The sequence below is a fragment of the Glycine soja genome, chromosome 9 (assembly GCF_004193775.1).
Source record: "Glycine soja cultivar W05 chromosome 9, ASM419377v2, whole genome shotgun sequence".
Classification (NCBI taxonomy): domain Eukaryota; kingdom Viridiplantae; phylum Streptophyta; class Magnoliopsida; order Fabales; family Fabaceae; genus Glycine; species Glycine soja.
Genome location: NC_041010.1, coordinates 6,236,445 through 6,249,609, shown reverse-complemented (window position 1 = coordinate 6,249,609; position 13,165 = coordinate 6,236,445). Strand labels below are relative to the sequence as shown.

The 13,165-nt window shown below is 30.9% G+C and overlaps 1 protein-coding gene across 1 annotated transcript; it reads right to left on the bottom strand.

Moving 5' to 3' along the window:
• Positions 1–1,534: 1,534 nt before the first annotated feature.
• Positions 1,535–2,174, bottom strand: LOC114367777 (glutathione S-transferase T3-like). The gene is made up of 2 exons (XM_028324966.1): positions 1,902–2,174; positions 1,535–1,759 (listed from the first exon to the last, which is right to left on the bottom strand). Exons 1-2 carry the CDS (start codon positions 2,172–2,174, stop codon positions 1,535–1,537), a joined length of 498 nt encoding a protein of 165 aa, XP_028180767.1.
• Between the last annotated feature and the right edge of the window lie 10,991 nt (positions 2,175–13,165).

The window sequence follows — 13,165 nt, the reverse complement described above, 5'->3', positions numbered from 1 at the left end:
TATTTGTTTCAATGTATATGTGCTCCAAAATCGTGTCGGGTCACATATAATTCCAAATCATGATTGTACTCCAAAAGATCTTTTGATATTTTCCTTGTTACTTCTTGATGTTGGGCAAACAATTTTCTTTTTTCTCCTAATGGCTTTGGGATGGTTTTTACAAATGTAGCTCATTCTAGATAAATCTCATTTTCCAAATAGTACCCAATGTTATATGTGGTTTTATTTATTGTAAATTACACCTGAGGAGCTTGTCCTTGAAAAATTTCATTAAAGACGCCAGATTGGTTAAGGGCATTGATGTTGTTATTTGAATCAACACCACCAAAGTATGCATGCCAAATTCACAAGTCATAGGACACCACTGCTTCTAGCATAATAGTTGTTTTGCTGTGATTTACTCTTTGATATTGACCTTTCCATGCTATAGGACAATATTTATATTCCCACTACATACAATCAATGCTACCTAACATACCGAGAAAGTCATATGCATCTCCAATTTTCAAAAGACATTCAATGTCATTGTTGTTGGGCCTTCTTAGATACTCGATCCCAAATACCTCATTCACTCCTTAGACAAACTTCTACAAGCATTCCATTACAGTGGCTTCACCAATGCGCACATACTCATCCACGCTATCTATTGGTGATTCATAAGCCAACATGCGAATTGCAGCAATGCATTTTTGCAACAGAGAAAGACTCATTCTTCTAGTTGCATCATTTTGCAATTAGAAATACTCGTCTTTCTTCCTAACTCCTTCGACAATGTGTAGTAACACATGCCTTCGCATTTGGAATCTGCATTGGAATTGATTATCAATGTATACTGAACTTGCGGAGAAGTAATCATTAAATAAGAAAATATGACCTTCTTCACAATTTCTTGGTATGAGTTCTTTTTCGAGCACGTTGCTTAGAGTTGCTATGTTCTTCTTCCACGCGTTTATCAATTAATTTTTTAATATGCTTATGTTGGTATAAAATGACACTCAACTCATATTCAATAAATTTCCAATCGAGCTCACTATCAAAATGCGAATAGTAAGGATCCATTTGACAAAAAAGGGCAAGAAATAGTAAACAAATACAATTGAAGAAAAGAGACACTAGGGAAACAAAGTGGTGTAATACAAAATGGTAGCATTAAAACAATATATAAGGATCAACAACTAATGTTATGTAATGATTATTTTGACTCCGACAACTACTTTGACTCCCAACGCCTAGTTTAATCCATGTTTTTTCTTAATTATTTAGCACAAATGATTGTGATATTAAAGTTGTGTCTCTATCATCCCAGTTGTATCCTTCATGAGGGTAGCAAACTCCTTTAAAAGTAACTTTCTATGTCGATTTCGGACTTCAGTCTCCTTAATACCTATATGATCATTTGATTGTAAATACCTGACTCAATGACTCTTGCATTGCCTTAATCTCTACAAGGTCAAAATTTATTTCTTTAGATTTTGCTTTAACTTTCCTTTTTTCCATTTTTGTTCCCATCGTACGCTGTAAAGACGGTGTTGGGTCAAATTTCTGAATTTGTTGTTATGTCTGATTGAGATGATGACGTGTATGCCCTTAAAGCCGATTTCTTTGTTCTTTTTGAAGAACCTTCACCGTACACTGCAAGCCATTTAGCTTGGTTCCTCGCTTCACGACATGCATACTCATATTTGAATGCTTCTCCTTGATCTCGAATAAAAATGGCTAAGGCATCATTGATGACATCATCCTCAGAGCTCTCACTTTTCTTCATTCAAACAGCTTGTACATAACACCCATAGAACTTTTGAACATCACCATTCATCTTTGTCTAATGAGATTTTAGTGCACCTACTCTATTTTGTCCTTCGTTAACAAGATTTTCATCATAATATTTTTTGATCCTTAACCAAAAGCCATCCCTTTTGATCAACCCCAACAATTGGGTCCTTTGAAACATTCAACCATGCATTCATAAGTAGTTTATCTTCATCCATGCTAAACCTTTGTTTAGAATCTACACAACCACTCAAGCTTATATCTTCATTGATTGGAACATTTTGCAAGTTAACTTGGGAGCAAAACGAAGGGACTTGAGACTCCGCTACAAATCCAACTAGTGTTTGCACTTGTTGATCTAAACAATCTCCACCATTGCTCATCATTGAAACACCACCAAACATGACGGACTAGGTGCTAAGAATGAAAAATTCATTCTACTTTGGCCTAACATTACATATGGATGACCCATATATGACATGTTTGGTGGAAAGTAATTAGGGAATGGAAATTGGGAAAAATTTCTCATGTTTGGGTTATTTGGAGAATAAAGAGGATTTTGAACATTTTGACCATTTGGGGTATCACAATTAGGCATCCAATTGAAGTAAAAATGGGATTGTTGGGATTATTGGGATCCATTTATGTGTAAAGAGAAAGAAATACAAATAATAAATTTAAGAGAGTAAATAGATGAAATGAGATCAAAGAATTGAGACAATTTTTACCAAAACGCATTATTTATACACCACAAAATTGTATTGAATAACGTTAAAAAAATTGATCGTTAAAAAAATATTGTATAACAATTGATTCAGTATAAAATTATCTGTTATAGCAATGTTAATTTGGATTACATCCATCTCAATGGTAATATAAATCAATGTTGTTCGCTAGTAAAAAAAAGAACTTCAACGGCTAAATAAAATACAAGTTTAATGAATAAGTAAAATAAATTAACATTATATTCATACAACAACCCAATTGATCCCACAAGATCATTAAAAATTATGTGTTGCAATTGAAACACATTCCATAAGTGGGACCCACAATGGCATGTCTCCAAACGGTGTAATTTTTTCATTTGGGTTTCTCTTAGTGTAGGCATGTGTAGAGCACTGCCCGTTGGAGTTGCTTTGAGTTATTGTTCGTGATGCGTCAACAAGTGTACCAATTCGCTCAAGTAGTAAATAAAACGGTAAGAACCGAGTATCGTATCCACAGGGAACTTGTTTCACTCAGAAAATTGTATATTCAGTGAGCAAACATTTGTTTGTATAAACTGAAAGCAAGTGAATAACAAATTGGGTTTTTGTATGAAAATCTAGTTAACTATAAACTAAATATCTATGGTTTGAGAAGTAAAAGCAGTCAAGTGAGAAAGCGTTGGGTTGTTCTACTGAATCTACCTTGCTGTTGCTATATATTTTTCTCTATTTAATGTTATCTTAGTGTTCTTATGCTGAGAAATTACCCAAACCAAGATCCCTCGAGTGAATGGGCCTAACTCTCTTTAAATCTCGTCCTTGATCCCTCAACAAACTTAGCCTAAAAGAGTTGTTTTAAGTTTACAGCATAATATGGACTAGATCGTTGCACTCAATTCCTAGACATACAGTTTTCTAGCTTGCTCTATCAAGTTCTAAGGCTTTAAAGCATTTCCCAGTACTAAAAATCCTAACTATACATACAAATGGGTGATCAAGCCACAATCATGCAAAAATAAGCATAGATAAAAGCAATGAACACATAAAAACAACATTAAATAAATAGTAAGAGAATTTTACATCAAAAGTTCAGCAGAACTCCTCAACCAAGAGGTTTAGTCTTCCATTACAAGTAATGAGCTTTCGATACAAAGGTTAGATTTTGAGGGAAGAAAATGGCTAAGGAGGGTTGAGGATGTCTCCTTCAACCTTTAGAACCCTAATCTCACTCCTCTAACCTAGACTTTCTTGGTGGCTTCATTTTTGTCACTCTAGCTTTTCCTTTGGCTCTGTTTTTCGACTCCTCCCTTTAGTTTTCGCCAACTTCAATATTTTAAAGGCTTCTTGACGTTTCTGATTCTGAAGGCTTGCTTAGCAAGATTGGCTCGCTAAGCGAGAGTAAGTGAATTTTGCCTTAGCGAGCTGGACACGCTGAGGGCGAGAAGAGATAAACGACTCGCTGGGCGAGCTTGCGGCGTACTGGGCGAGCACATCTCTGACTAATCTTCTTCTAAGATTTCCCAACACGCTAAGTGAGCTGCATGCCTCGCTTAGCGGATGCCACTCGCTAAGCGCATATACCTCGCTTAGCAAGACATCAGCTTCTTGAACCTTCTCTTCTTTTAGCCTGAAACTGAAGTGGTTTCTGTGGAAGCAATGCCTTCCAAGATTATTTTGATGTGCCAAAGAATCAAGAGTTAAGAAAATTCCAAAGATTCAAGAATCAAGTTTCAAGAATCAATATTAAAGATTCAAGAATCAAGATTCAAGAATAATCAAGATCAAGATTCAAGAATCAAGAGAAGACTCAATCAAGATAAGTACTAATTTTTTTTCTTCAAAACATTCAGTAGCACAAGAAGTTTTCACAAAATCATTACCAAAGAGTTTTACTCTCTGGTAATCGATTACCAGAAGATAGTAATCGATTACCAGTAGCCAGCATTGTTTTCAAAACTGATTTATAAAGCTGTAACCGATTACCATGAGCATGTAATCGATTACCAATGTTTTAAAAAACGTTAGATTTCAAATTTCAAGAGTCACAACTTGTGTTTAAACATTTTCAAATCATTTTAAACTTGTGTAATCGATTACACAATACTTGTAATCGATTACCAGTGTTTCTAAACGTTTTGATTTCCAAAATTTAAATATGAAGAGTCACATATGTTGATGTGTAATCGATTACACCTTGATGGTAATCGATTACCAGTGACTGATTTCGGAAAATAAATTTCCAAAAGTCATAATTCTTCAAGTGACTTGTTTCTAAATATTTTTTTTCAAAAGTCATAACTTTTTTAAGTGACTAGTTTTAAAGAAATTGCCAAGAATCACAAACTTTGACTTTAGTCATAAAAAGATTATAAATATGTGACCATGGCAATGAATCTTTGAATAATCCTTCAATCATCTTTGAATCATCAATCATCTTTGAATCATCTATCTTTCAATCTTTTTTGAACATCATCACTCAAATATCTTTCAATATCTTTCTACAGAATTTTCTGATTCATTTCTCTTCATCTTTCTAAAAGTTTTTTATCAACACTTTCTCTTCCAAGAAAAGTTCTTTGTTCAAAAACTTGTGTTATTCATCTTTTTCATTCTCTTCTCCCTTTGCCAAAAGAACGAAGGACTAACCGCCTGAATTCTTTTGTGTCTCTCTTCTCCCTTACAAAAGTTTCAAAGGACTAACCGTCTGAGAATTCTTTTGATTCTTCCCTTCCTCTTAAGCAAAAGATTTCAAAGGACTAACCTCCTGAGATATCTTTTGTTTCCCCTTACAAAGACTCAAAGGACTAATCGCCTGAGAATTCTTTGTCCCAACACATTGGAGGGTACATCCTTTGTGGTACAAGTAGAGGGTACATCTACTTAGGGATTGTTATACTGAGAACAAGAGAGGCTACATCTCTTGTGGATTAGTTCAAGTGGAGGGTACATCCACTTGGTTTTTCAAAGAGAACAAGGGAGGGTACATCCCTTGTGGATCTTTGACTTGCAAAGGTTTTTACAAGGTTGAAAGAAATCTCAAGAACTGCAGGTTGCTTGGGGACTGGATGTAGGCACGGTTTGTGGCCGAACCAGTATAAATCTTGTGTTTGTCTTCTTCTTCCCTACACTCTTTAATTTCCACTGTGTAATTTTAATTATCGCTTTTACATTTGGTTAAGTTTCTATTTCTGTTCTTTACTTTCTTAACTTAGTAGTAAAAGCCTATTTGAATCGAGTAACATTAAGAAGGATAGATTTTTAATTAGTCAAGACACGTTCATAATTAATTCAACCCCTCCTTCTTAATTATTTCGAGGTCACTTGATCCAACAAGTGGTATCAGAGCAGGTTTCTTATAGAAAGTTTAATAACTTCAAGAAAAATTGCCTCAATAAATTTCTTATTCCCAGAAGGAAATTCCATGGTAACTGCCATTGTAGAATCTAAAAATCTATCTACTATGTCTCTTGCCACATTATTTGAAAAGTTACAGGAACATGAGATGGAATTGCAAAGACTCAATCAAAATGAAGAAAGCAACAAACGAAAAAAGGGAATAGCACTCAAAGTCTCATCCTCCATCCAAGAAGGTAGCGACAACAAGGACTTGGATGATGAAGAAGATGATTCTCAAGAAATCAAAGACTAAAGCAAAAGAGTAGAATGTCTCCTAAAACATTTTCTTGACAACATTATCAGTAATATCTCAAAAGAGGTAACATCTAAACTATCTCAAGGTTTGATTATTGCATTCAGTTAAGTTTTATTATTGTGGCTAATTAAAAATAATTCTAAAATTGTTTGATTATGTTTTTACAATATTTAATTAACTATATTTAGTTTAAAGAATTTGAATATACATGATTGATTTTTTTTTTTTGTGTTTGATTTTGCTTGATTGATATTTAGTGTTTGTTAGTTTGATAGATTGATTATATTTTATATTTGATAAATTGAGTTTTGATTTTTTTTTAAGTTTTGATTGTCTTTGGTAATTGTGTCTAACAAGTTGGAAGTTTGAAATTAAAATTTGGAAGTTCGAAGTGGAAGTTATTGGAAGTTGAAAGTTAAAAATGAAAGTTGGAAGTGAAAGTTACTGAAAGTTAAAAGTTGAAAATGGAAGTTAGAAGTAAAAGTTACTAAAGTTGAAAGTTGAAAATGGAAGTTGGAAGTGAAAGTTACTGGAAGTTGGAAGTTGGAAGTTTGAAAATTGAAAATTGAAATTTCAAATTTCAAATTGAAATTTAAAAATTTGAAATTTGAATAATTTTTTTGAAATAGAAATTATTATGCATAGTTAGTTGATTGTTAATTTAATTAATTTAATTTGAAATGTTTGATGATTGATTATATTTGATTATGTTTGAAAGTTATTATGATTTTTTTATTTTGATGATTATGTTTAAAAGTTATGTTGATAAAGATACTGGATATGTATTTTCAAAATAGTTTGTTTTAATGTCTTTCTGTTATGTGTTTAAACTTGGTTATTTTGTTGATACATGACTATGACTGAAATTTATAAATATGTTATTAAAATTATGTTTTGTGTATATTTTAAAATTATTTATGTATGATTTTATTTTTTCACGAACTTTGGATTTTTGATGTTGCCAAAGGGGGAGAGAAAAATGAGTATTTTAAGAAATCAAGATATTGTATTTTTAAAAATTTAAAATTAAGCATAAATTCAAAAAGAAAGAGGGAGAAAGGGATGAGTGAATGGTAGAACAAAACTTGTATGTACTCTCTTGATTTTAGGATTGTCATCATCAAAAAGGGGGAGATTGTGGAAGCAATGTCTTCCAAGATTATTTTGATGATGACAAAGAATCATGAGTTAAGAAAATTCGAAAGATTCAAGAATCAAGATTTAAGATTCAAGAATCAAGTTTCAGGAATCAATATTCAAGAATAATCAAGATCAAGATTCAAGAATCAGGAGAAGACTCAATCAAGATAAGTACTAAAAAAGTTTTTCAAAACATTGAGTAGCACAAGAAGTTTTCACAAAATCATTACCAAAGAGTTTTACTCTCTGGTAATCGATTACCAGACGGTAGTGATCGATTACCAGTAGCCAGCATTGTTTTCAAAACTGATTTACAAAGCTGTAATCAATTACCATGAGCATGTAATCGATTACCAGTGTTTTAAAAACGTTAGATTTCAAATTTCAAGAGTCACAACTTGTGTTTAAACATTTTCAAATCATTTTAAACTTGTGTAATCGATTACACAATACTTGTAATCGATTACCAGTGTTTCTAAACATTTTGATTTTCAAAATTTAAATATGAAGAGTCACATCTGTTGATATGTAATCGATTACACCTTGATGGTAATCGATTACCAGTGACTGATTTCGAAAAATAAATTTCCAAAAGTCACAATTTTTCAAGTGACTTGTTTCTGAAGATTTTTTCAAAAGTCACAACTTTTTAAAGTGACTAGTTTTAAAGAAATTGTCAAGAGTCACAAACTTTGACTTGAGTCATAAAAAGATTATAAATATGTGACCATGGCAATGAATCTTTGAATAATCCTTCAATCATCTTTGAATCACCAATCATCTTTGAATCATCTATCTTTCAATCTTTTTTTAACATCATCTCTCAAATATCTTTCAATATCTTTCTACAAAATTTTCTGATTCATTTCTCTTCATCTTTCTAAAAGTTTTTTATCAACACTTTCTCTTCCAAGAAAAGTTCTTTGTTCAAAAACTTGTGTTATTCATCTTTTTCATTCTCTTCTCCCTTTGCCAAAAGAATGAAGGACTAACCGCCTGAATTTTTTTGTGTCTCTCTTTTCCCTTACGAAAGATTCAAAGGACTAACCGTCTGAGAATTCTTTTGATTCTTCCCTTCCCCTTAAGCAAAAGATTTCAAAGGACTAACCGCCTGAGATATCTTTTGTTTCCCCTTACAAAGATTCAAAGGACTAATCGCCTGAGAATTCTTTGTCCTAACACATTGGACGGTACATCATTTGTGGTACAAGTATAGGGTACATCTACTTGGGGATTGTTATACTGAGAACAAGAGAGGGTACATCTCTTGTGGATCAGTTCAAGTGGATGGTACATCCACTTGGTTTTTCAAAGAGAACAAGGGAGGGTACATTCCTTGTGGATCTTTGGCTTGCAAAGGTTTTTACACGGTTGAAAGAAATCTCAAGAACTGCAAGTTACTTAGGGACTGGATGTAGGCACGGTTTGTGGCCGAACCAGTATAAATCTTGTGTTTGTCTTCTTCTTCCTTACACTCTTTAATTTCTGCTGTGTAATTTTAATTATCGCTTTTACTTTTGGTTAAGTTTCTATTTTTGTTCTTTACTTTCTTAACTTAGTAGTAAAAGCCTATGTGAATCTAGTAACATTAAGAATGATAGATTTTTAATTAGTCAAGATACGTTCATAATTAATTCAACCCCTCCCTTCTTAATTATTTTGAGGCCACTTGTTCCAACAGTTTCAACATTAATTCACAAAATGAGAGTATCTACTCTATAAAATCAAACTAAACATGAAAGTATGTACAATGCCTACAAAAAGAACCATAAATTAGAAGAGAGAGGTTAAATTCATGTAACTATTCAATGCAAAAGTTAGTCGTAAATAACAACTAACAGTTATCCAATCACCAACCTCGCGCTTTACTAAAAAAATCATTATTTTACGAATTTCATCACTCAAGTTTTATTTTTGTGAATTTTATCATCCAATTTTTTTCACAAATTTTACTATCCAACTTTCAATATTTTATAAATTTTATCATTCAAATTTTCAATTTTTGTACATTTTACTATCACTTTTGTAACAAAATGACGTCATTTTGTTTTACCATTAACTATTTTTTGTGACATGTCAGCAGTGGTAATATGTGCTAAAGTTATAAACTTGGGGGGTAAAATTCCCAAAAATAAAACTTTAATGATAAAATTTTCAAAATAATGAAAGTTAAGTGATAAAATTTATAGTTAACCAAAATTTAATATAGTCTTTTATTTTTTAAATTTGATTCAATTTTTTTTATCCATTTAAATCGAAGACACATATATTAGAAGTTTTTTTACAACCCACACACCTATTCAACCGACTAAGAAGTAAGAATCTCAGACTCTCTTGGTTAAATTTGTGCACATGTAATTATCAAAGTAGGAGTTTTAGTTGTCATAATAATATTTGAAAGGCTAAATTGTATTTTTGGTTTCCTGTTAGATTATTAACTAATAATTATGATTATTAGAGATACTAAATTAATTATAAATTAAATAAAAACTATTAATAATTAAAAAAACTTTAATAAAAGCTATTAATCGTGATTTTGCTACCAGTGGAGTCGTGTGTGGTAGTGGAGGTGGAAAAGGTATTTGGGGAAAAGTGGAGGAGCACAATATAGTGGAAAATTAGGATTATTAATAATTTTTATTATATTTTTAATAATGAATGGTTTTTAATAATTTATAATTAGCTTAATAACTCAATTAATTGGAATTATTTGTTAATAATCTATCAGGAGGATAAAAATTACCAATTTATAAAACTAGAGGGACTAAATGTTATAATTAAAATTCAAGGGGACCAAAATCATGAATTTGATAAACTAGGATACCAAAATTACAATTTAACCCATTTAAAAATTTAAAAATTAAAAAAAATTTATGCAAAGAAAAATAAATTTTGTGTACTCAATGCATCCTAAATTATATAACAAATGGATGTCTATATTAAAAGAATTGAGTAAGTCATGTTAAACCCGTGCCGCAAAAAAATGGGTTTTTCCAACTTGGAAACATAACCCAATTCCTTATCTTTCATTGTTGATTATAATGAATACAATTTTGAATATGTTGATTGCATGAGATAGGTGACATGAATTCCTCAATCAATTGTAGAAAATGTGAACTCAAAGCATAGATCAAAATAAACTAGATTTCATAAAATTCACAACATAAAAATATTCAATTGTCACATGTTTTAATGAAATTATTTAATTTTTTACAATATTGAATGAAACACGTAGGATAAGATAATCTCTCAATCAATTTTAAGATTCCTAGGATCATGTGAGAGAAATTGAGCATGGAAAACTTAATGTCCTTTGTAAGAGTTTTAAATTTTTATAATTTATAAATACTATTTGATAGCTAAAAATCACTTTGTTAATTATGCATGCGAAAATGCATCTAGTGTAACAACCCGTCGCTGTTACATGAAGCTAAGAACTAACTCAAGCAAAAAACTTTATTTTAATTCATTTAAGACTCTTCAATTAATTTTATTATGAAAATACTTGCAAACTTTTCGTGTTTCGAAGGTCAAAGTTAAAATGCATGATACGAAGATAAAATATACCGATACATATACAAATACACACACACACACACACACACACACACACACACACACACACACACACACACACACACACACACACACACACACACACACATATAGACACACACACACATTAACTCACAACAACAGTTACACTTAAATTTCTTGAGAGTTTTGCGTACGACACATGTGTACCTACCATCTCACTCATGGTTGGTCTCAAATATCTAAGTTTCATCATCAACAATAATTCATCCCATATACATTGAAAAGTCATTAAGCTTCTTGGAAAATAGTTCTTACCACTTCAACATGTCATTCGAAGTCAAAACCTAAGGGTGGTACTTGGGAAGATTAGGGGTGGCAATGTAAGCCTTGGCCGGACGAGTTGGGCTAGATGACTCAACCCGCTAGCCCATATTGACTCACCCCGCCTAACCCACCAACCTAGCGGGACAGGTTGGCTAGCCAGCCATCCATACATACATATACATATATATACAAATAGGTGTTTTGTCTTAGTTGTCACTTTGTATTTTTTAAGTTTATAGTGTTATTCAAAAATCAAAATATATATTTGTTATCATTTTTATATTATTTTATAAATTTAATTCCTTTAATACAAATAGACAAATTTATATTAAAATTAAATTTAGGATAAACAATTAATATATTTTATGTTCTCTAAATAAATTTGTTCATTTGGGATAATTTTATAAAATAAGATGATAAAACTTCTTTTTATTTTATTTTATTTATGGCAGGCCAATCTGTCAATCCACCCCTAAGTGGGGTGGGCCAAATTTTTTAGCCTAACATTAGAAGGCGAGCTAGCCATGGCCTACTTTTGGCAGGCTAATGGAGGGATGACCAAAATGGGTTGGGTTGCCAGCTTCGCCACCCCTAAGAAAGATACCTCACTAGGTGAGATCCTAGGTTGCTTTAGTGAGGCAAAGTTTTGACATGAAACTCACCCTCCCAAGTATATAATTTTCATTTCAACAAAAAAATTCTCAAAGGTCATAGATAACCTTCCAACCCATATGGATGGTTACAAGGCAAAATTGTTATCAATTATCATCATCTTATCAACATCACTACATTCGCCTCATCAAACAATATTCATATCATCATCAAGAAATCAACCAACACAACTCAAGATATTATCGGTTAAAAGAATCATCTCATCATCAATATAATTCATTTCATCAATAATAAAAGCATAGACCAATCAAATCATATCATTATGCATCATTATACCATTATATCAACTTTCCACTTCATTTTTAAGGTTATCAAAACATCTCAGAAGTTTTGGGTTACTATCTCCTTCATTTTCTATTTTGCACCTATGACTTTCATAACTTATAAACACGACCAATAAAGATATATTAACTCAATTAAGTTGATTTTTGTCTCATTTGAAATAAAAAAAGATTATCTCCAACTTTTATGTCTTTTTACTTACACATTACATTTTGGTCTTCTATTTTTTCTATTTCTCTTAAACTAAAATTCATTCTATTTTTGACATATTTTTATCTTTTCCATTTATGTATTTCCTACACTCATCGACAAAGTTGAGTATATCTTTTTGTTGAGGTATTATAATTTTATTTTTTAATTAAACTAAACTCTTGTAATTTTTTTATAGATAAATTATTTTCATTACATTTTTAGTTTCAATTATTACATTTTTATATTATATATTCTATTGTTCTTAAAATATTTTTAATCAAGTTAAAAAATAATAAACTTAAGTAGACATTATACTTTTTTATGTTAATTAGCAAAATAGTTAAAATAAATCATACAATATAAAAATATTCAAAAATAGAAAATTAAAATAAAATAAATCTAGCCTTTATCGAACAATAAAACATAATTTTTAGCTAATAAAAAAATTTAAAATCTAACTTAAATGATTTGTGAAATTGTCAAATAACTAAAAGTGTAATTTTGACCTTATATATATAAATCAAAATAACAATTTTCATGATAAAAATGCTTACATACAAACAATATATGCATTATAGCGTGTATAACTTTTTACATTTTTATTCAATTATAAGTTGTAACACCTTCACACATATTATCATCGATAAATAAAAATTCAAATATACCGACATGAAAAAAGAGTCTTAAAATAAAAGTTTGATTATATATATAAAAAGACATAAATAAAAATAAACTTCTTAGTGTAATGCTCCAAACACCTTATAAATCCTTAAAATGAACATAGGTCCTTAAATAAAATGGAATCAAGTATCAATATAAAAACAAAACTAAAAGAAATGACAATAGTTCTTTATCATAGAGCATTAATAGGCATGTGCATGCTTGACAC

What these genes read in the sequence shown, in the direction of transcription:
- LOC114367777 (XM_028324966.1), bottom strand. Translation starts at nt 2,174, where the DNA reads ATGTTTGGTGGTGTTTCAATGATGAGCAATGGTGGAGATTGTTTAGAT. An exon ending in ATCAAAAGGGATGGCTTTTG is followed by an intron (nt 1,760 to 1,901) that starts GTTAAGGATCAA and finishes GTTTGAATGAAG; the next exon opens with AAAAGTGAGAGCTCTGAGGA.